This window comes from Phaenicophaeus curvirostris, chromosome 8 (genome assembly GCF_032191515.1).
Source record: "Phaenicophaeus curvirostris isolate KB17595 chromosome 8, BPBGC_Pcur_1.0, whole genome shotgun sequence".
Lineage (NCBI taxonomy): Eukaryota > Metazoa > Chordata > Aves > Cuculiformes > Cuculidae > Phaenicophaeus > Phaenicophaeus curvirostris.
In genome coordinates this window covers 28,918,876-28,943,153 of record NC_091399.1, presented here as the reverse complement: position 1 = coordinate 28,943,153, position 24,278 = coordinate 28,918,876, and the positions used below count along the sequence as shown (strand labels likewise).

Sequence of the window (24,278 nt, the reverse complement as noted above, 5' to 3'; positions counted from 1 at the left end):
TAGGGGAACAAAAGCTATTGGCTGGAGACTTAAAAGTGCTTTTTTAGTTTCGTTTCAGTGCTACAAGATGTTGGAAGTTGTGTGGCGGCTGAATTGGTTTAGTTGTGAAGTGTACTTCAAGGCGTGCTTTGTTTGTTTGTCTGAGCAGATTGGAAAAGGGCTGACTGTGTTCAACAGAGCTAAAACATAAAGCACCTCTCCTCAGTGAAGTGTTGGCTGCTTTTGCAAGGATACGGCTTTTTTCTCGTGGCTTTGTAAAAGCACAAGCATGGATGACTGTTGCTGTAACTTATAGAGAGAAAGGTCATGGTTACTGAATTGTGGAGGTAGAGTGTGTACCAGGAAGTTTGTTTGGGATGTTTATGTTCATTTATTTGTAGAGGCAGGAATGGTTTAGATTTTGCTGTGCTAATGCAGCAACATAAGGAGGCATTTTACTTACCTTGTGAACAGGATACAAACTAAATTGTATGTGGCTTTCCTTTCAATAAGGGTAATTGAAGTGTGTGTTCTCTTTACTTGTCAGATTTGATGGAAAGCAGTGAAGTTGGCAGAAACACGGTCCTTCTTAGAATACTTCACAAATGCCAGGATGTTGTTTAACTTGTGTTCTCTAAGTTAATACGTTACTGTGAAAATGTGCCAAATTTTAATGAGTTTATGGTCAGAAGATAAATTTACATTTTTGGGAGTGGATTTAGGTAGAGATCAATAGTGGCAAAGTATCCACCACCTCATACACGCGTGTGCAAACGCTGGGCAGACTGAAAAATGCTGGGTTATATGGGGCCATTAGCGTGACGATCAGTGGGAAGGGAAGCATATTGGTTAAATTAATCATACGTATTAGTGATCAGGCTGTATCGCTCCCAACTGGAATTTCTTGATTAAAGTGCTCTTAACTGTTTCAGTTCTTGCCTTGTCTAGCTGGCCTTCAGAAGTGTCAGAAGAAGAATGTTAGCACTTTATGCTTCTTAGACCTTTTTGTGATTAAACAGGAAGACTTTGCAAAGCGTTGGTGCATCCAGTTCCATAAAGTGACTAATCTGAAATAGTCATGTTTTCACGGTCTGGCTGAACAAAAATACTTTGAACCAGTGCATCCAAACATAACTGAGGTTTTCTCTGATAACTGATGCTCAGAAACAAATATTTTGCAGTGTATGACCTTGTGCCTTAGGGACTGTTGTTCACTGGGAGCTGCTGGAGTTTTAGGCTTTAGTCATTCTAGCAAAAATACTGATGTGGGTTGTTTTTTTTCTCTTGAATCGTGTGATCACTTCTAGTTCAGTGTTTTCATGTTCTTATCCTCAACCCTGAAGGGAACATCATAGCTTCTTGGTGTCGTGTTGGTGGCTCTTAATAAGCAAAGGGAGGGGAGTGTGTAGTGTGGTCTAAATGCATGTCCTTGGTTTTGAAAATTCTCTTTTTCCAATACAGGAAGAAATGCAGAATTTTAAATTTATTTCTTTTGAGCAATTTTATTTTCAGCATCTGTTCTAGAACTGGAAGTGTCGGGGAGGATGGTGCGGTGGCCGGGAAGGGCTGGCAGTGGGGATGAAGGTTTAGTGTGGCAGGGACTGCTGTCCTCTGTATCTGAGTGACCCTCATAGTGTAGTTGCAACATACGGAGCACGTGGCAGTCACCGCCACTCTGTTGGAATTTTGTCATCTTCAGTTTGCGATGAACAGTTAACTTGTAATTAAAGGGCTGAGTCTGCCACGGAGGTATGCGGTATTATTCTGGGCACAGAAATTACTGGTATTCCCAAAGTTGCTGGTGAATTTGTATGGTAAAGATTACAACAGGTCTCCAGCCTTTCAGCAGAGAGGAGCGTTTTGCCATCCATCATCAAGGGATTAATCAGGATTAATGTGAGGTGGTCTGAAAAGACCTTTGATGCTGATCTTAAAAAAACTCAGCAAGGGAGCGCTCTCACCCTTAAAATGTCAAATGTGTTATGATCTTAACTGTTGGTTTGGGAAAACTCTTTCCTCTACTTTGAACTCTAGTTAAAGTAGAGAAACAGGTTAATAATGACTTTAATGTCTTCAGGTTGGCTGGGCTTTGTGGAATGTATTCTACAGCATTTAGGGACCTGAGAGCCTGTAGAGGTGGGAAAACTTCCAGAATACTGACAAGTGTTGAGGAGCGCTTCTGCTCACAAGGTCTAGAAAAAGGCAGGGCTTGGGTGTGTTCAAGGGAAAAGTGTTTGCATTGGGGAATCCATCCTGGGTCATGTACTGTTTGGTGTTTTCACTTCTCTGCATTGAAAAGTGTTGTTATTGAACATGCAGGTGATATGATCTTTACAAACTCAGGAAATGGTCAGAAATCAATAGCATTGATTTCAGCCATTTTGGTGTAGATGGGTTCAAATTACTGTGTTTGGGAGTGTTATGCAGACAAATAACAGCTGGCTAGGCTGTAGTTCTGTGGAATAGTTATCTAGGGGTTGTAGTGGTTCCTGAATTATTGTGAGTCAGCAGCATCACTGTCATGAAAATTCCCTGGTCATGCTGGAATATATAAAAGAGCATTGTAAATGAAGTAATGAAGCAGTTCTTCCATTAAGCTGAGGAGCCAGTGGTAGGTCTTCAGCCAGAAGTATCTCATTCAATTTGTGATACTCTTGTACTTGGGGAAAGATGTGGCTGGGTAACAGGATCTATAAAGAAGATAAAGCCTGTAAAAGAGAGAACCCCTGAGTGAGGATTGGGTGTGTGTGGAAAGGATTGTTTAGCTCTAGATTGGTTTTACCCAACTTGTGTTTCTTCAGATATCAGCAGGTGATCTATAAAGCAGCTTAAAAAAGTTACCTGTGGGTATAACTAGGAGTCAGCTCCAATGCTCTGTCATTGCCTGCAAGCTGTTGTGCTTGTTAGGTGGGTCATTTCAGCTTTTTCATCATCAGTGCTTTGAACATAAAAGCCTATAACTTCAACAGTAAAACTGGAGTTGGTTGTGGAGGGGTGGGTTTTCTTTAAAAAAACATTACTATATTTGATCCCAGAATGTCATTATATCCTTTTCGTGCTGGGATACAGGATGGTCTGTGGGACTTCCCCAAAAAAATAGCCCACCGTTTGCTAGGGTTGCCTTTCAGTCAGGGAATATTGAAGCACTGGTCTGGAGAAGACATCTCAAAATCTATCTGCAAAGAGAGGTAGTCAGCTTGCCGTGTCCGTGGTGAGTAAAACAAGTGGTAATGTGTTGAATTTGCAGCAGAGTAGGTGCAGAGGCAGGCTTTCAAGCCATAACGACAACCAAAAGAGATTCTAGAGATACCAGCATTCTCCAGCATATGTTTAACTGTTTAGATATACAGTCCCCCAAAAATATTCCAGTGGAGGTATGAAAGGCTGCATAATGAAACCCCATCTGCTGATAACAAACTTGCTTTTGTGATACTTTTTGAGCCATTTTAGGATTTTTTTTTACCTCTGCAGACTGAAGGTCACTCTACGAATTGGTAAAGGGGGACGTTGCTTAGTTTATTTTCAAAGACATCTTATGGGAGAGGGTAGAGCTCAAGTCTTATATCTCGGGAAAAGGGGTTGAAGATTTTGTTTTTCCAAGATGTTTTCCTAGTATTCCCTAGTTGATTGTAAGACACTAGGATCGAAGAACGACATTGTCAGCAAAACACTGAACATCCAAAGAGGAGATATCTGCCAGCTGCAGCAAATGATCCGATCACAGGATTAAGGATCACTTGTTACAAGTGATCAAGACAATGAAAACTTCAGGGTTTTTTTGATTTGTGCCATTTATTTTATATCTGGGGTTTTTTTTTTTAAACTGAATTGTCTTCAGAGCTTCTATGCATTGATGTTTGATGATACTTTCCTAATTAGAGAAAGTGCTGAAAACTTTAAGCTAGTGGAGTGAAAACTATAGACAATGCAAACTTTACAGGCTCTGATGCAGGTGTTGTACACATGCTGAAAAGTGCTGAGTGAATGTCTTTGTCATGCCTAAGTCACAGACAAATAAATGTGGAGTTTCTTCATATTGTCCTGGTCCTGAGGTAAAACAATTTGGAAATAATCCAAGTGGAGAGAGGGGCAGAGGGGGTATGATCAGTCCCCTAGGCTTGCCCTGTTGTCTTAGAGGGGAGGTACCTATAACTGGCATATACCACTCTTCCCAATTTGTAGTACTGGTCTTGTAGGGCTGAAGTAATGGTATCAAGGGCAAGAATTACTATGGCATTGTTCAGGAGAGTAGTCTCTTATTTCTGAGTGTCCTCTCCTCTGTTTATTCTGTTGACTCTTCTCTTTCCTCTTTGCAAGTGACATGCCTCGTACTCTCTTATCCTTCATCTGGAATGCAGATCTGTACTTCCCTGTGCTTGATTTATAGTCTCTCTTGCCATGGCATAAATATTTGATAAATAGTCTGGTTGCATTTGATGCTTTTTTCCAAAGGAAATATGTTTTTCTTAGCTGCAAATGGAATATATTTAAATGTAAATGTGCTACAGTAGCAATAGTAACCCTGGTAAAATTCTGGGTTATAAAATGCACTAAGTGGGAAATACCTATCCCTTTTTTTTTCAAGGTACCAGAGAAGTACTCATTTCACCTCTGCTTAGGCCTTGTCTAAGTCTCTGGAAGACAGGTAAGCAGGAGGTATGCAGTACGCAGCAGGGGTAAGGTTGTAATTACATATTTGTAATTCTTTCCTTATGATGGGGAACATTATCCTGATGTATGCTACTGAGTGGTGGCAGTGGGGACTTTGTTTATTAGGGCTCTGGGCAGACCATACAGATAGACAGGCTCTCCGCTGCTATTTCACTCATTCTGTCATGAGATTGTGAGGAGGCCTGTGGTACCTTTAAAGGCAGCCATGATGAAGTGTTGTGCTTTGTAAGGTTCAAGGCAGAATAGAGCCTTATCTTGACCTCATACTTTCAAAAGGTCTGTAGATCAAAGTGCACTGCGAAATGTATGAATCATAGAATATGTTTGATGTTGTTTCCTTCTAGAGCTAAAAAGACCTTTGGATTTGATTCAAATTAGTATAATATCCTCTTCAGGTTTAAAATACCTTATTTCATAAGATACTGAAGCTGGTTGGAAGTTCAGAACATTGTTCTGAAGCCTCATCCAGTTTAAACTGTTTCTTGAGTTTGTATCAGTGGCGCCAATAGAAACACTTGTTAATTGAGGGGTATGCAATGCCTGGAACAGTGTTCCCTGTAGCAGGGCAGAGCAGTGAGTAGGTTTTAATATTTCAGGTAAATACTGTGGTGCTGCAACAAACAGTACTAAAGACTGTTAAGATTCCACTTCCCTCCAAAGTCCATTTAAGTGGCTCAGGAGAGAAATATAAGCTATGGCCGTATTACCAGTAGCTGTAGAGTAGAGTATAAAACATCCAGGAATAATTATTGGTAATATCTAGAAAGTCTGTGCTTATAAAGATTTTTAGATTTTACATGTTTAAAATGGTCTTGTCTTGGTACTTGGAGTAAACTCGCCAAAACCCTCTGGAAGCACTCATTGCAATGTATTGTGCTTGCTGGCTGAGGTTCAGAACTTTAATTTACACAGGCTTCTGTACAGATAATCCAGATGCCTTGTTTTCCAAAGTGTGCTTGTCCACAATACAGCTTGCTTCCAAGGACAAGTTTACTGGCTTTGGGCTCTGGTCTTCTCAGTGCACCTGATACTGTTGTCGCTGTAGTGACGTGGTGGCAGAAATCTAAATCAGCTGGGGCTGGAAGGGCAGGCATCAATCAATAGCATGGCTAAAGGTGAAGGTTTTGTCCATGGCATTTTCGTATTCAGGTGAGAATCTTTCCTACATCGCAGTCCTAGAAGTCACTTTTATCTGTGATTTGGTTATGTTACTCCTGGTTGCCCTTTTATCTTGGATTGCTGTTAAGAAAGAAAAAAATATCTCTTTACTCAGACCTTGCTGCATTCTGAACATCAGTGTTTTTCATAAGACCAGGCGGCTAGGGCTTTACAAGGTATGCAGTTGGGTGGGTGCATGTATTTGTTCTAGAAATTTTGAAGGAGGCAGGATTCGGTCAGTGTGACCTTAGAGAAGTGGAAAGTAAGTAGGTAAATGGACAGGTTGTTTGTGAAGCAGTTCTGTATGAGAGGCCAGCGTGAGGACTGCCAATAGAGGAAAGGGGGTTGGTCCATATGGAGACATCTGTATGTACTTTATCTGTTTTCTGTTCACTGAAGTTAGTCATCTGGTTTGCAAATGCGGGCAGAATATTAACAGTTAATACACTTTCCCCCCACCACTAGCCTGTTACTCTGAAAAAACTTTTGCACAGATAAGCTTCTGGCATGTTTTCATCTTGGAATATATAGATTTGCAGTGTTGTTTCTAGAACACAAATCAGTTTTGATGATTCTGCAAGATGAATTTACTTGCTTTAAACTTGAAAAACAAGGGGTTAATATTTCAGTAGTGACTGTTTTTCATGAGAACTTGTAATACATGTGTCTGGGAAAGTTTTGGTTTGATACACGATTAACATTTGAATTTATCATTTGGTGTCATAATGTGCTCACATTTCCATAATTGTGTAAAATTTGATATGAGTGATATTTTGCGTTTTAGATGCTAGAGTTTTTCAGCGGCTGTGTGCAACTTAAACAATGTTTTCCATGGTGTTTTTAATTAATAGAACTGTCCTTTAATTGGAATTACTGATTTGGAGGTTTAGCCGTGTGGTACAGTGGAAGGGAACAGGTAACTATGGCAGATGCGTATTGTAGTTACTCTGATACATAATCCCCCTGGTGTGTGAGCGCTGTTGCTTGTAGGTGCCATTCCGGAACAGCTACATTTGTCCTCTCAAAAGGGCGTCCTGGTCCAGTCATGTAGACAATCTGAAGGTGTGTCTAGAGAATTGTATTAATGGAAGCTGAAAGCAAAATGAACCCAAGTTTGTTTTGTAGGTGAACATGCCATTAACTGCAAGTGAACTATCTCAACTTGAGAAGAGGCGGCTCAGCAGCTGCTGACAATTCTATAAGCAGTAATGTTGCACTGGTGTATTTTAGAGTAAAGCCTAATAATGCACTTGAGGTTGAAGCAAGATTTATAATTACATTATTCTTAAAGAGCTATGTGCCCAAACATAATTATCTTATTCAATAAAATGTTTCTAATAATAGTAAGACCTAACCATGTGCTGCTTTTTTTGGAAAACAGGATAATGAATGAAATTTCATGTCTGGCTTACTTACATTGTTAAGAAAATCAGCAGTGTGCTTTTGACTCCTCCCTGGTTGAGCTTCAGGCTGTAACTTGCTATTTCAGTGAATACTCAGATGGATCAAAATTAGTTACAAAGAGATCATACTTTAGTGAATACACATGATATTAATTCTTTATCATAAACCAACATACACCTGTTAAATTATGTTCTGCTAAGGGGAAAGGTCTGTTGTGTGTGTTTAGGCATATCTGCTTGATTAAAGAACTTCAAAAGAGCTGGACAGAAAGAAAACTGATGAGGGAAGAAAATTCTGTTCAGCCTTATGCATCCATTAAATTGTTCACTGATTTTTCTGAATACTTTTGCAACCTAGCTGGCATCTGGTTTTTACTGAAATCTCAGTTGAGTTGGCCAGTTAGAAAAACAAATCTTTACCTTTTTTAAGTAAACATGTTCTATTAAGAGGAATATACATAGGAATGCAGTGAGCTGTAACTGTGGCAAAAATGGGCAGTGACCTCTTACAGCTGCTGTTGGTTGGTTTAATAAATGTATAAAGAAGGGTGAAAGTTTACTTTTATGCTGATTTTCCACTGGAGCCTCCAAGTCTTCGTGTTTTGCTGCTGCAGGAGATGAGCAATTGAAATAATGTGATTAATAGGATTCTAGGTAGACAGCAGAGGTGGAGGGACCTGAGGAGGTATGCAAGGAAGATTGAAGCAGAAAAAGCATCCAGTAAAATGTGTCTGTTTCAGAAATGTGCACAGTGTGAGCAAAGGCGAGAAGCCCTGATTCCAGGTATTCCCAGAGAGGCCATATGTTAGATTCGCACTGCGTGGCAGGGAGTCTTTTATCTCGGGGCAGATTTTGCTTCCTGTTTGGCTTTTGCAGTTTTGTAGGCCAAGGCAGGAGATGGAAGGGGAAATGAAAGCAAAAATGCACTGCTGATATGGCTAATCAATGCATTTTCTTAGAACTTTTGAAACATTTTGATCCATTTCCAATGAGAAATTTCATAGCTCGGTGTCTTGATTATCTCAGCTTGTCTCTCTTATGTCTGTGTCAGTACAGGTCTTTGTATGTTGAATACCTCCTTGGTTCCTCCTGTCAGGTACACGTGGAAAGCTCAGCTTGGGAATCAAAGCTTTAAAAACTCTCTCTGCTTCAGAGATGGACTCTGATCAAGTCTATGTCAGGAGTAGACCTGCAAGTTAACAGAAGGGTTAGGACAACTGACAACTAAATTCAACTGTAACACAGCAAGAACACTTTATGAATGGTGAGAGTGGGGATTTTGTCCTGGACTGCATACTGTAGTCTGTGCCTGTCTTTTAACCTCAAGATGCTTGTGTATTCCTTCCGTTTTCATATCAGTTTTTTCGTAGTTTAAACAAATACACAATGGAATCTGTAATACAAAAGAGCATCTGACAATTGTAACTTGTTTATTTGACTCAGGGATGAATATCACTTCTTCCACTTGCAGGTTAAATAACGTTGTGGAGAATATTTAGATATGGAACTTAAGCACTTACCAAGGGAAAAAAGTACTTTTGTAGCAACAAAATTTATGAAAAGATATTGCTATGAAATAACAGTTTAATAATTTTTAATATAACATGTAAAAAATAATAAACCTGAAAAAATCCTTTCTGTTAGAACTGTTAACAAGTGGAACCCAACTGCTAATACAGGATTTAATTTTACTTATGGTTTAATAGTATTTGTATTACTTAGCAAAGACTTCATTTTGATCAGGGAAAGAATATTTCGGGGTAGTTGACAGACAACCTTTTTCTTCACCAAAGCTCATTAATGCAGATTTCATTGTTCTGAAAGGAGGTGTGCCTTTCTCAAATGTCTCATTCAGTGATAGTATTATTATTGTGTTCTCTTTTTCTGATTTGTATTTATAGAAATAATTCAAACTTGAACTCATTGAAAAGAAGAGAGAGAATTAATTAAGTTTGCATCGATGAGCACTTTTGTTTGCTATTTTCCTGGAACTAGGAGGGGCTACTGGGAATGATCTTTGTCCTTTCTGTTTTCCCGAGTTAAGCAGAGAGCAGTTTGACTGAACTGTAAATGCGATATGTGAAGAACTGGGAGCTTTACCTTCGGGGGAGTGCATGAGTCTGTTCCACACGCTCCTGTGTGTGGCTACAGAAAAGCAGACCCTGCTTGTACTTTGAGGAACCTCTTCAGTCTAATTACTGAGTAATTGTCAAAAGGTCATTTGTTCTGTGTAGTAATCGAAAAAGAAACAGTGTTAGATATTAGGAAGAAAGCTTGAAAAACACAGTTCTGCCGCTATATAAAATGGTCATTGAGCATTTTATGAAGTTTTGGTGAGCTTGTATCTAAAAGGTACAGTAAAAGGTAGGAAAGCTTTCACAAATAGTCTTAGCTTGGAAGAGAGATGACTTCATTGGGTATGTATATCATGTATAAAACCAGGAGTACAATGAAAAACTAAATAGAATGTGGTTGGGGACTTTGGCAGCAGAAGAAAACCTCGAACTGAATTGAGACCGACAGTTTTACAGCCACAAATTTACTTTTACACGAAGCACAAGTAAATTCTGCCCTCCCCCACTGCTTCGGAGGCAAAAATGTATTAATGTGTTTAAAAAGAAAGTAATTCAGCAGACTTGCATAGAAGCACTGACTGGTAATAAACTATAATACAGACTCTGGCTGAAAAGTCTGAGAAAGTGTCCTGGGAGCCCTGATGCTACTCACTCTTGTTCTTTACTTTTTTTTTTTTTCCCCTTAAGAATTTATTGTAGGTTGCTATCAGAGAAGGTAATTGAAATACTTCGGGTCTCGCTCATTATGATTTTGTGGTGTTAACTGTGATCAGTGGTATGGTAGGTTGTGGAAGTGGTCTTAGGTTGAAGGTGTGATGTTGGACAGGATTCAGAGTGTGTGTGAGAGGAGGCTGTAAAACCTAGCATGTGGACAGATCCTGCGGTCTGAAGGGTTTCAGTAGCAGTCCTATTTACAACACTTCATCTAACAGCAAGTTTTTTCCTCTAGCAAAAAGTTTTGCATTTTAATGTCACATACCTTGTTCTTTTAGTGATACTCCCTTTGCAGGAAGGCGATGGCCAAAGAGCAGTGTTCATGCCTACTGAAATACAGAGCCAGGTGCAGGCTGTGTCAGCACAGTGCACATTGGCAGCCAGCCTTCAGAACCCTGCCTGTGCCAGGAAACACAGCTTTGGAAGGGCTCGAGTCATAACTCTGAAGAAGTATGCCTTCTACACACTTGGTCAAGCATTGGAACAGGCTGCCCAAGGAAGTGGTGGAGTCTCCATCCCTGGAAACATTCAAAAAACGTGTAGACGTGGCACTTTGGGACATGGTTTATTAGACAAAGTGGTGTTGGGCTGACGGTTGGATTTGATCTTAGAGGTCTCTTCCAACCTTAAAGATTCTGTGATTCTACCTGAAGAGAAGTAGGTGGAGATGAATTAAAGCATCACGCTTTAACTTACTGCATCCACAAGCGAGATTGTTTCAGAATACAGGTTACAGAAGTATCAAATACTTGATAGAAGGTTGGAGGTAATGTGGAGCTCATTCCTTTAACAAGTGTGAAGTTTTCTGATCATTAGTGACTAATTTATGCTACCTGTGCATGCATGATGTTTGCAAGACTTGGATATCCGTCCAAAATACTGTGTACTGGAGTTGCACTAGGCTGTCCACGTGCTGGCAGATATTGCCTCTTAACGAACTGCCCTGGGCACTGTTAGTGCCAGTGATACCAAAATAACAGGGCAGGAGACCTGGACTTCTGCAAGATCTGTTCTAAATCGGTACTTGGAGTTTTGTGAAGTGTTTCACCTTGGTTTTGATGGTGCTGAAATATTAAAAGATGTCTTGTGGCAATAGAAGTTTTGAGAACTGTTAATGTGCTTTCCTTTTCAATTTTCTTTTCCAAAGGTTTTGGGAACGTTTTTTGTGAAGTGGAACTTGGACCTTGTACTTCTTGTGGTGGTTTTATTTTTATTTCATACTCAGACCTAGTTTCTACTTCATGGCAGAATTCTGTAGTGTTCATTTATTGAGATACCTTGCAATCCAGACAACATTTCTGTGAGGGCTTTGTTCTGTTTAGGTCCATTTTTCACATCGCCATGTATCATTCTTGAGGTTTATTAAATCAACTTCTTAAACTGTTGATAGAAGTAATAACTCTACATAGCTTAATTGCTATAGGGTTGGTTCCAAAAAGCATTTTTATTCAGAAAGTAATGAATCTTGTTTAAGTGTAGTTAACTGCATTGTCTTTGCCCCGGTTTGTCTTTTACTTGCTACTCAAACATTTGGTAGCAGCATCAGAAGGTCACATCTAAAGAAGTTCTGTGCCTGTACTGAGCTCAGTGTGATGGGAAGACTGTTCTGTCTGCAGCAGATGTTCCAACATGTCCCTACCTACACTGAAAAATTACCCTCTAATAAAAATAAGCAGCTCTTGATAAGTTAGCGCTTGTGTTGCTTGCAGTGTGTGATGCTTACTAGCTCCTGGTAAGGGATGAGGTGCTCAGAAAGTTCCCAGGTCAGTACTGCGTGTAGCCATGTCCACTCTGGTTTTGCCTCATCTTAGCTGGTGGTTTGTAAGACTTGGGAGGCTCCTTGTTGTCATTCTGCCTCCAGAAATGTGATCATGGCTCACAGCTTAGGTGCAGAAGTGGTTCCCTCTTTCCAAACTCCCCTACAGAGCAATAACATCTAGTTCCAGAAAGAAAAAATGATATTAAAATGAGGGGGTTTGTTAAAGGGAATGACCCAGAGGATAAACAGGTGGTGATTCTTTTACTATTCTCTGTAGTGTTGATTTTGAGCCTCTATCAAAACAGTCTAAAAAATAAAAACAAACAAACTAAATCCACATTCTTAAAGAATGGCATAACAACCTCAATGAAAACCAGAACAGGTCAAAGAATGGAAAGGTATCCAAACAAGGAAAAAAAATCCTCTGATAAGTCAAAGGTGAATGCATAATAAGGCATGCCTGAAGGGATCCTGAGAAACAGCTGATGGCATCAAAACAGAGATAAAACTTCTCATCTGTTTAAGGAGCCATAGGCCTCTCTGCTGCTGGTTAGATAAGATGACTTGAGGAAAAAGAGGCCATTGCACAGAACGTCAAAAGTTTTTTGCTGGTGGTATTTTCTGTGGAGGTGTTAATGGAATACTGAATGTCTTACTGTTGTGAGTCTCTTGGGAGGGGAGTCTGGCTGCACTGGAGCAGCTGAGGAATGATGTGGGCGAGTAGAGGAGATGAGGCATGTGAAATGGCCAGGCTTACCTGCGGCCCAGAGTCTTGTTATTATTTTAACAGCAAGATTTAAAATTGCTATGAAGTGTGGAATCCTCTTCATCAGCTGGATGCAGTTTCTCCACTCTTCTCTTTATTCTGTTTCAGCTTGTTTGTATTGCCCTTTTATAAACTAAATCTGGGAAGTGATCACTTGGAAGTAAAAATGCCCTTCTCGGGGACCTTTTTTTCAAATTAGATTATTCCAGGTCTTGTTTTGATCACATATCAAATAGATTCTGGCACTTAAAGTGTTGCTGCTCAATTTCTCCTTCTGTTCTTCTCTCTAGTCACACTTTGTCATGTTTTTGCTGCTTGTATTGATGAGCTTTTGTTTGTTTTTTATAGTGACTACAGTTCCTGTCTCACCTCTTTGATGGAAGAGGACTGACCCAGAAGTGAACTCTCCACTGTAGAACAGGAAGATCTTGTGGAATAATTTGTCCCTTTAAAAGCAGCACCCAGTCTATAAAACATAGAGTAGAAGAGATTATTTTTGGGCCTGGCATTTTTTTTGGTTCATGTGACCTATGTTTCAGCATGTAAATGGTGAAAAACGGAGAGATAAGCATTTGTGCCCGCTTTTGAGAGTTACATTGAGCAGTGCTTAGCTCTGTGGAGCATTAACCAAATTACGTGAAGACCAGAGTATATCCCAACATTCATTTTTTTTAAATACTATACTTTTTTTAGCAGATGTATGTGATAAAAATGAAGTTTATATTTTAAGATCGCTTGGGCAGATGCTTCTTGTTTAGATCTCAGCATTTGGGGGAAACGTTTTTATGTAACATCGTCCTTTTTCCAAAGTGTTCAGGTTGATCTGCTGCAGATCATGAATTATCCATCAGACTTGAGTGTATCTGTTCAGTATTAACCATGGTGTTGCTCTGAATGTTGTCATGCAGACTTGACAAACCTTTTTGTAATGTTAAGGCTGATTTCTGTACTACCACGACCAGAGGAAATTTAATGAGGTGAACGGGGTCGTGGCTTTTTTTTTTAATATAAATTACCTTCTTAGGGTTTTTTTTTTTTTGTAGTGAGAGTGCAAAGAGAGGTTAAAATGAGCAGCTGAGGGGGTGAAGGGCACAGTTGGCACGAAGTGCGGCCTCTCGTGCTCTGCTTTGAGACGCACTTTTGCCTCAAGGCTGGCCTTACAGCGTACTGGAGAAGGAAGGAACTCGAAGGTCAGCAAAGCACAGAAACTGAGGACATTGGACTGCAGAGGCCAAACACAGGGTAAGTGGTCGTATGTACTTTTTGCTTCTATGTTGACTTCTTCATAGATAAGTTCAAGATGAAAATTCAAGCCAAATGGTAAACTGGAGAACCTCAGTTACACAGAGCATCAATTCAGTTGCACAGAGCATCAATGTGATTTTATCATTTTTAGCAGTGGAAATTCCTGTGATGTGTTGGAAAGAACAATTCGATTTCAGATGCCTCAGCTGATCTTTAATTGAAACTCCATTAAGATACAGGTCCTTCAGCCAGCTCGTGTTCTGTTCTAAACCATTTGGCTTGTTAGCTGTAAAAGCAGATTCAACATATGATGTTCCCGGGTATATGGCAGTTGGTGGATCTGGATACAGTTTTAAGTTGGGGGTGCAGGAGCTGGCATATGGTTGTTTTTCAGGTCCCTGATCTGCTCTCAGTGCCTCTTAACATCATCACTGGTTTGGTCATATTTGATTTACAGCCTTTGAAATAAAACATGCAGTGATCACCCCTTTGTAGACTGAGACAATGAGCAGTGAGGGAACGTACCCCGTATTCTGTCATGTCTTGTTTTTACAATTCCATGCATTGTGTGGCTTTTGTATACTGTTGGTTCTGCTTTCTTCCCACCTCTAAGCCTATCCTATCATGAATTTCATGGGCATGTTAACTGTAAATGAGAAGTAGCTGGAAATGTTTAAATTCTTGCCGGTTTTGGTCAGAGGAACAGAGTCAGCAGGGGAAAAAAAAAAAAGCTTAAGTGTAATATGAAAAACTACAGCATTTTACACCTTTTATTCATATAAGCCAAACTTTGGAAAAGATGACAGTCAGGGAATGTTCTTTTCATTTGCAGATCCTGGCCATGAGGTTTGATGCCTCATTTTATTGAAGGGAGACACTGGACCTAAATGGCGCAGCATGACTTTGTTCCTGCCTGGCTTAACTTCTCAACGCCACAGTCAACCAAGGTAACATTCATACAGGTCACCTTCTACAGCTGTGACAATAATGAAAAGCAGAAGTTTTACCCAGTGTTTTGTTCAACTTAAAATGTTTAATTTTAACTTCTTTTGTGTTTCCAAAGACTTTTGGAAACTTACCAAGGTGAAAATTGGTTTTGTTGGCTTTGTTTCAACAAATGTATCCTTTTCCTAGAAGAATTTCAGAATAGAATTTTAGAGAAGGAGCAGTCTTTGCATTCAGACATGGAAGTAGCTCAGTGTCTCTGCATTGACACTTGAGTGGGATCCCAAGTAGAAAATCATTGAAGAAATGGCCCTAAGTCTGTGAGAGTCAAGATATGATCTACCACTTGTTTACAATTCAGATATAATTCAGGTTTGATTTATGAAAACAATCTGACCCTTGGTGAATAGAAGATTGATGATAAGCCCTTGGGCTCTAACTCCAAACTCAGAATTACTCATTCGTTTATTACAACCTTAAAATGAGGGCAGCTTGCCTATCCCCTTCTTTCTAAAACTGGTTCCAGAAGCAGCTTAGGTTGACCTGGGAACTCTTAATTTGGGACTTCAGCAATTTGTGTTACTTGTGCATGTTGATGGAGAAAAACATCTTATTAGCAAACCAAATCATGATGGACAACATTGATGAACAAGGAAGAATACAGCTTTCACCTCTGTGCTTAAATATGAGGACACAAAAGTAATTTTAGGCTGTTTGATCCACTTAAAACAAACCTCTGAATTTTTTATTGATGAGGTAAAGTGAAGAGCAAAAGATTCTTTGGAATCTTATTGCTAGAATGTTTAATGCTTAATGTTTTCTACAGCATTGTAGTTGCTTCAGTCCAAAAGTGCTTTGGCTTAACTTGAGTGCCTCTGAATTTTAGTCACACTGATGAGATCCTGCATTGCTGTCTACTCATCTGTTTTTAGGGGCAGTGAATGAATGAGCGTCTGTGTATCACAGAATGTCTTAAATGAATTTTGCAGAAAGTATGCGTTTGCAAAGACCGCTGGTGCGATCAGTGTGCGAGGTTCTCTCAGATCCTGTGTGAGATACGTAGATTTGTGTGTCATTCCAGTCAAGTTCACATGATTGTTGATGTTGTTGGCGAAGCAATGCAAATCTAGGTGCTATATTGAAAACTGGTACAGGAATGTGGGGTTTATTTTTTTTTCTTTAAGTTGAACTGACAAGCTCTTGCAATCTCCTAATGAATGCTTAATTACATCGCTTTTTGCTTTCTGCAGTCCCCTGCAGCCACCTTTGAGAAACATGGAGAGCATCTTCCACGGGGAGAGGGCCGCTTTGGGGTGAGCCGTAGGAGACACAACTCTTCTGATGGATTTTTCAATAATGGGCCCCTCCGAACTGCAGGAGGTGAGTACGAAGGATCAGAATGCAACCTGAGAGCAAATGTTTTGGAGTGTTCCACAGAAAGAAGAATTTTGCAGAATAGAAACAATATGTTACAAAAATGTACCTTTTGAAAGCATCCTATAAGAAACTTTGTGCCGTCTTTTCTCCCATGCCGTGTGCTCAGGCCTAAGGGGTTTCTGTGGTACATGTATGTGCTTTGTGTGGCTTTGGTTGTTTTCCAGTATAATCACACAGTAGCTTAATAAGCTTGGCTGAGAAGTGCCTTAGTGAACACTGACTTAACAAGAAAAACAGCCTGATATTTCCAGTATTCTACACACTGTGTTGACTTTTTTTTTTATTTGCATACTTATCTCCTTTTGTCTAGACTGCTGGCATCAGCCATCCCTTCTCCGCCACGATTCTGTAGATTCTGGTGTTTCTAAAGGAGCTCATGTTGGGCTTTCTGGCAGTCAGCCTGGCTGGCATGGTCCCTCGCGGGGCCATGACGGTGTGAACCAGCGTGGTGGAGGAGGAACTGGAGTTCATCGCCACTGGAATGGCAACTTCCATTCTCGGAAAAGTTCCGCCTTTCAAGAAAAGCTGCCTGTTGAATCCAGGGAGGAGAAGAAGGAAGATAAAGAGCAGTTGCAGTTTGAGGAAGAAGACTTTGTAAGTGTGTAGCTTCTCACTAGAAGTGGCAGCTGTGAGAAGTGGCTTTTCAGATCTCGTTTTTATTAGCATTGATAAGTGGTGAGGATCTAGAGTTGCATTCCATTCCATGTTTGAGATCACAACAGATTTAACAAAATTATTCCAGTGCTGACAAGATGCTAATTGGTACTTGGAGTCCACAGGGCTTGATGACCCATTGGATAATGGGTTTTGGCGCATTAGTATATTTTGCCAGATGGTTGTTGTGAACTAAAGACACCATTGTAACACATAAGCCAGATCTTCAGGAAAACCCGTAAGGTGACACTTTGATCTGCCACAGGAAGAGCAGTTGTACTGACTTTGTGGCTTTGCTTACAAAGCCTTTTTTTTTGGCTCCTAAGTACATCTGTTCGGCTTATCTTCAGTCTGCCTGCTGTTCCTGTCTCCTGCATTCTGGTACATGTTGATGTTTGTGATAACCTTCCCAAGCTCATTCATGAAGTGTTTAGACCTTTTCAACCATCTGTCTTGGATCTTCTGGAATAGTATTTTGTTACCAGAGATACTTTCCTATCTTTCTGTTAATCTGTGGATTGGAATTTCTTGAGCAGATTCTTCCATCAGCATCTCTAGTTCATCAGCTTTATTCTTACCCAACATTCTGATTCACGTGGTTTTATCAGTATGTTAGTCTGTTATATCCTGGCACTATTTTTACCAGACTATGTTTCATTTTCCAGACTTTACCAAATAGTACTTGAACTTAAGGCTTTCATCATTATCCTTCTGCATTCCTTAATGCTCATGCTTTGAGATACGAGCACCTTTTCTACTTTGTCTTTCCAACTTATATTTTTTTTTTTTTATCCTGACCCTTGATTAGGATTTTACTGTTATCAGACCACGTATTTTGCTTTTTACATCTTGTTTCTTGCTCACTCTCTAGCCTTTTCTTGGCCGGTGAAATGAGGTCAACATCTGCAAGGTCCTGGTAACTCACTGCCTTCACCTGATGCAATTCTCTGACTTCATCTTCAATGCTAAACCTGTTGCTGTCTCCAGTAATGAGAGTTTCTGGCGATACTGTGCACACTTGTGTGCATTATCATCTTGAGTTTTTGCTCTGCTATTCAGCTTTTCTCTCTGGAAGGGTGTTTACAGATGAAATTGTCTTGGGCAGTTTGCTGGCACTGCTTGTGTTCGGGACATTAGCAGTTGGAGTGAAATATATGCTACAGACCTGCTTCATGCCAAAATCTAGAGTCTCTGCTGAAATTGCCACAGGAGCTATTTTGCTGTAAGCTGCTGAAGTGCCTGGGGAACGATTGCATGCCCTTGTTCAGCTGCTTCTGCTGGGAGTGGTACCCTGCATCACAGGGTGGTCAACACCTGGAAAGCAGTAATAAAGCTTGCCTGTAGATTTCTGTTGATCTGATTTCTCAAAGTTACTACAATTCGGAATTTCTATAAGCTTGTTCTCAAGACTATCGAAAGCCTGTTGAAGTGCAGAAAGGTATGGTAAAGATTATTACTGTGCGCTATCGTAGCCTATCTTGTTCCAAATCATTCTTCCATGTACTTATTCATTCTCTTCTTCGGTGCCTCGATGAGTGCTTTTCCCCAACTACACGGCTGTTCATTCTGTGATTAATTCCCCCAATATTTTTTTAAGGTGATAATGCCACACACTGTCTAGCACCAAGCTTTGCTAAATAACTCCTGTATTGTCTTTGCTGTAGTGGTGAAACTAACATGTACTGTGGTCAGGTACAGAGCTGTTAGGCTTGTGTGGCTGACAACAGCAATGCTTTTCTCGAAGCGTCTGCAGAACAGGCTGCCAATCTAAGCTCTCCTGTGGTGTGAGCACCTCTGCTATAAAACTGACCTGTAACTAAAAAATTAAACACTGAAACAGAGGAATTTCTAGGATCTGGGGCAGGAATTTATGCTATGGTGTGTCATTTTTTCCTTACTCTTATAGAACAGGAATGCCTACTATTTCAGAAGCTCATTGTTAAAGACTTATGCTGTCACCATAGTAACTAACATGAAGAATGCATTAAAAAATGGAAAAAGATTACTTTATTTTGAACCAAAGTTATTTGGGACGGGGGAAGAGGAATAGCTGATCAGGAGCAGTTGTCATTGAATGTTTAAATTTTTTGTACTCTGCTTGGAGCTTGGATGCATTTGTAGTTGTTTCACTAAGGTGAATTCTGATAGAGAATCAAAGGTGGGTATGCAGAGAGCACTGAGTCTGCATGCACTTTTGTCCCGAGAAGTGGACTCTGAAGCTTAACACCTATTTACATGTAGCTTTTCTGTCAGTAAATGTAAATATATCCATGCCTTTACATAAGGAGCCTAGTGGTGCTTGGGGGTGGAGTGTTTATTGGTTAATGCATAATTATTGTATAAAAATACTTGGGAAGTGAGACAGGATCAATTGTGTACCTGATTTGGATTCTAGTTTGTGCTTTGAGCTGCTGATTAAATACCTAAGTCTTCTATGTGTGTATTGGTTGGTGGAATTTGTAAATTGTGTGGTAGAAGACTAAAGGCCCTATCCTTGAATCCTCTGATTGTTCTGTTGGACATACAGCAGAAGTCAAGGAGAATACAAACTTAGGTTTTAGCTCCCTTGTGACAAAGTACTCTTTTCTAATTCAGGTGCTCTTCAGAGAAATCTACCTGGACTCTGGGTTCCTAGAAGCACAATGTTTTGTTAATACTGGCGGTTTTTTGATTTATGCATTATAATGATACACTCATTTGCATTGTCTTTCTACAGCCATCTTTGAATCCAGAAGCTGGAAGACACAGCAACCAGAACAAACCTTTAGGAACACCTTCTGGAGTATGGGGTAGGTAAAGGTATTTACATAGCTGTGCAGAATGCTGATGCTGTAACCAATGTTTAAATGATAGTTTTTCCACCCAGAAGGATTTTATAGATTTAAGTGAAGCAGACAGTTTGCAGCTTCATCTCCTTTGTTGTTTTCCTTCCCCAGTCATCACTAATGTCTTGGCCTTTTTGTCAACTTGAAACTGTGTTTGTCATAAAAAAGCTGCTGGTGGCAGTCATGTCACTGTTCTGTGTTTGTTTCCTGCATTACTGCAGTTAGTTTTACACAGACATCTCCTGAAGGGAGAGTGAATTTGACATTAGGTCCTGACTTGTGATTTTCATGTTATAAATACAGCAAAACTGTTATAATTATGGTTTGGATTTAGTTGATTTTTTTTTAAAAAAAAAAGCAAACTCGGAGTGGCTTTGCTTTTGATTTTGATTTGATATGTGGAAAAAATAGAAATGAGTGAAACAAGGTTTCAGTTCCAGCTACTAAATACAGGTCTGTTAATTGCTAGTTAAGATGTAGCTAGGTTAGTTGGGTTAGGTACTGTAAACACTACAAGTAGAAACAAAATTCAAAACCACATCCTGCTGTGGTACCAGATTGTATTCTTTTTGTATGTTTGTCAGCTAATCTGCTCCAAAAATAATGACAATTAGTGTTTATAGTGCTTGTAGCTGTTCGTACCACAGCTATTGCTGAATTGTTCTGCTCCTGCGAATCTGTTGATTTGGCCTAAGAAATTTTAATTGTGCTTGTTTGTCAAAGCACTCTGTCTTGTGAGGTATATGTTTTGCCAAATGTTTATGCTGTCTTAGGGAATTAGCAAAGCTGATTCATGGCTGCTCAAAAAAGTGCAATCGGTTCCGTTTCCTGAGGTATTGTAGAAGACTGTTAGCCGATGTCACTGTAGGTTTTTCCTTTTGACATCAAGGGAGCAGTTGTGGTTAAATGAAAAAACATTGAACTTTGACATCCTCATGCAGTATCTTTGCTCAAAGCTGAAATGACAGGACAGCTGATAGCAGTTTCAGAATCAGATATGTAGCATTTAAGATTGAAAGAGGAGAAACTGGAGTGATATATTGAAGCTGTTATGAAACTGAACATTTGTATTTCCAAATTTTGTTTTATTTTTACAGAAAATCCCCCTAGTGCCAAGCAACCTACCAAGATGCTGGTCATCAAAAAGGTTTCAAAAGAGGATCCTGCTGCTGCCTTCTCAGCTGCATTTACATCACCTGTTTCTCACCTGGCAAATGGCAACAAAGCCACCACCATTGTCCCAAGTGTCTACAAAAATCTGGTTCCTAAACCCGCAGCTCCTCCTTCCAAGGTACAGGGGTTTCCAAACAAGTTAGTGAACCACGGATCAAGGGAGAGCTCTCTCCCTTGTCAAGGGAATCAACCCCTAGCAGACAGCAGGAGTTGGAATCCAGTAGTTGCTGGGGCAGTAGCCTTTCACAGTAGAAGTCTGGACTGATAAAAATGTTGTTGTTCCCTGTTAAAAGGCCATTTGGTCTTCTCCATGCAGAGAAATAACCTCTTTTCTGACTGCACTAATGTCTGTTTGAATGGGGTGTGCTCTTCTGCGTTAGACAAATCTTTATCTTAATTAGACAAAACAAGCAGTGCTGGAGAGGTGGAATGTGTGCCACCATGTGCTCAAATGGTTCATGTGACTGCCTTGAAAAATCTTTATTGGGTTACAATACTTTGATGTGTTTAAAACACAATTGAGGCTAAGATCAGATTAGATTGTAACATCCTGCAATTTAGCTCTAATTTAGTTGAGCCTTAAAGACAACCTGGAGAAAGGAATGGGGTTTGTGCTCTAAGTCTTTTAGTGAAAGAAATAAAGGAGGAGTGTAGTAGCTTTTTTGTTTGAGTTCTAGGCTTTATCTTGTCCATTATTGCAGAGGATCTACATGTATAGAGACCCTAGAAACTTTGTAGGAGTAATAGTGAAAGTATTCAAGAAGCTGAAGAAAATTATTAGCTAGGTTGTTCTTTAAAAAGGTGTCCAAATACTTTGAGTCTTAAAGCTTATTAATTACTAATGCCAGCTGTGACATTCCAACAAGATCTTCTCTGTAATTAGAGTAGATTAGTATTACGCACTTCAAAGATAAAAGTGAAATAGGAAGGATTAATAACTTTTTGTGGAAGAAAGCAAAATTGGAGATTCTTTCCCTTTCCTAAATTAATCTTAATTCAGATTCTGCCAATGACAGGAAAAATTTGAATGGTTCCATTTATTATCAAATGATCCTAATATAAACCTAATATACAGTTCTCAGTCCATATGCATATTTGTTTAGGGTAGTTAAACACAATGCAGTCTCAGATGGATCAGGGGCCTTCCGTGGCTTTTATTTTTGGTTGTACAGCTTGATTGATGCATATATATGTATAGTCTCACCTGGGTTTAGTCTGGATGTTTTGAATGGTCTTTGAAACAAAAAGCCAAAGGCACAGTTTCTGTCCAGACTATTTGATTGTCTCTTTGATGCTTCAAAGTAAACAGACTTTAGTGAACAGGAATGCATACAGTTCTTTTGTCTTAGCTGCTGTGGTGTACAGCGATAACTTGTGAGGTCTGAAAGTTTTTGCTGTACCAACCACAGAAGTTGAGAGATTGAAGTGCACTTCTGAAAGCAGTTACATGTCTGTTGTTACTGCTGGTCTTGATAGACCTGTTACTTGAAATTGTAGAATTTTGACGTAAAAATCTTCTTAGCTATTATTCCTTGCTGGGCATTTGCCATTGCGTTTGTTGTGGTTTGTTTGGCTTCTAAAGCCCATAGTCATGGGTTTTTCATTCACTGTGTCTAGAAAAGCCGCTCTCAAAGCTTTTCCTCGCTCTGTTCTGAAAGTAGACCCTTTAAGTTTTGATTCTTTGAATGAAACAAACTTGGAAAAATAGTTTTATAGATAATTTGAAAAATTGTATCTCTTTTTCTAAGACTGCCTTGTGACTGCAGTTCAGCTTACATGAAAAATAATGGTAGGGTTTCCTTATTAGCTTGTTTTGCATGTTACGTAGCTCTCATTTGCATTCCAGATTGTGTATCTAGATCTGAATTGGAGATTATGGCACTACGTAGTGGTAGCTGCCCATGTTCCTTATAATTAAGTACTTGGTAGGCCTGAATTACAGCTGCATTCATACCTCAGGTATTGCAGCATTGATGACATATAAAATGCTATTTGGCTAGTGGAGAAGATGGGGGTTTTTGATGTGTAGCCCAAGAGATCAGTCACATTAAGCAGGATTTAAATATGTACTTAGTGATTGAGATATTAAATGTAACATACATACACATTGGTGTGGGGTGCTGGGACTGTTCGGGGAGCAGAGTCTCCTCAGTGGTGGGCAGTGCAGTAGGGGAGAGTTGTCTGCTGGTGTCAACAAGCTTTGGTTAATGAATGGTGACCATTAGCAAAGCTAAAAAGTGGGAGGTCTGTGCATCCTCAGCACATAATGCAATCATCGAAAGTCTGGAAATCTGCAAACTATTCCTATTGGTATTTATTTCCAGTTGTTGTGTGCATGTAGGGGTCTGTCTTAAGGATTTGTCTGAGCTGCTGCCCCTTCATGGAAGCTGGGAGAACAACAATCAGCAGCCAGGAGCTGAGTGTCTGACCAGCGCAAGCACTGAGTCTGCAGAAAGAAAGTTTTTGTTGTAGTAATTCTATGCCCTGATTTTAGTACCAGATAATATTGCGCAGATCAGGATACTTTCTGGGTTTGAAAGGAATGTTTGGAATGTGTGCTGTGAATGTTGAATAGTCCATTCAATAATGTGGACTGCTTTTTTTTTTAAGTTGGAATGAAGAGTAATGCTGACAGCCTCACCTGCTGATTTATTTATCTTAAAAATTAATAAAATAACCCAGTGGAGAGTGAGAACATGCCAAAATAATGGCTTCTGCTCTCGTTGCTTGCAGCGTGCAAGATCTGTTGCCTCACTTAACTGAATCCCACTTGTGTGCAAGTTGTTTTGCTAGTGACTTGAAGCTGGCTTCAGGAGCCTAAGGGGTCAAAAGAACCAGTGTATTTTAATGCTCTGACACCAGTATTTCTCACGCTACTTGATACAAGTTTCTTGTTTGGATCATTTTTTTAAATACTGTCACTTGACAGTGTTTGGCCTTGGTTGATAAGAGAGGCTCAAGAATAATATTCCAAGTAACAAAAACTTATCTTGAAGTCTTTCTTTTCAGCCAAATTGCCAGTGTATTTGAAGGGATCCTGTAGAGAGTATTCAGAACAAAACAGCGAGTGCTCCTGCACTTTAGTGATCTGGCTGGTTTTTCTTCTTTCTTTTATTTTTTTCGTTTCTGTTGTTGGTGCTTGATCAGTGCAATGATGGACACTTTCAAGCCCTAGGAAATAAGTAATTTGCATTATCAGTCTGGACAGAATTCTTACTCAATGTGCTTCTTCCTTGCACAGGGGAGGTTCCTGTCAGGCGATATAGACCCGTTCTTTGTGGCGTAGAGTTCCCGTATGAAATGTGAATTTAATTGGGATTTTTAACTTCCCCTCTGTGGCCAGCTGTAAGGTGCATTGCATTACTCAGTGGTGATTCCAATTAATGAAGAAGAATGCTGGGTTTTCTCTTTGAGCTCTAGCAGTATTTCACTGGAGTGTGGTGCCCGTAAAGCAGAATTGTGTGCAGTTTGGGG

General features: G+C 39.8%; 1 protein-coding gene across 1 annotated transcript in view; it reads left to right on the top strand.

Annotated features, from left to right (window-relative positions):
* Positions 1–24,278, top strand: part of GPBP1L1 (GC-rich promoter binding protein 1 like 1) — a 31,805-nt gene that overhangs the window by 2,461 nt on the left and 5,066 nt on the right. Inside the window, exons 2-7 of the mRNA XM_069863003.1 lie at positions 12,874–13,767; positions 14,603–14,717; positions 15,966–16,095; positions 16,463–16,746; positions 19,523–19,595; positions 20,729–20,922. Coding sequence (XP_069719104.1) covers positions 14,658–14,717; positions 15,966–16,095; positions 16,463–16,746; positions 19,523–19,595; positions 20,729–20,922 — 741 coding nt within the window. The 5' untranslated portion in view covers positions 12,874–13,767; positions 14,603–14,657. The remainder of the gene's footprint in view (positions 1–12,873; positions 13,768–14,602; positions 14,718–15,965; positions 16,096–16,462; positions 16,747–19,522; positions 19,596–20,728; positions 20,923–24,278) is intronic.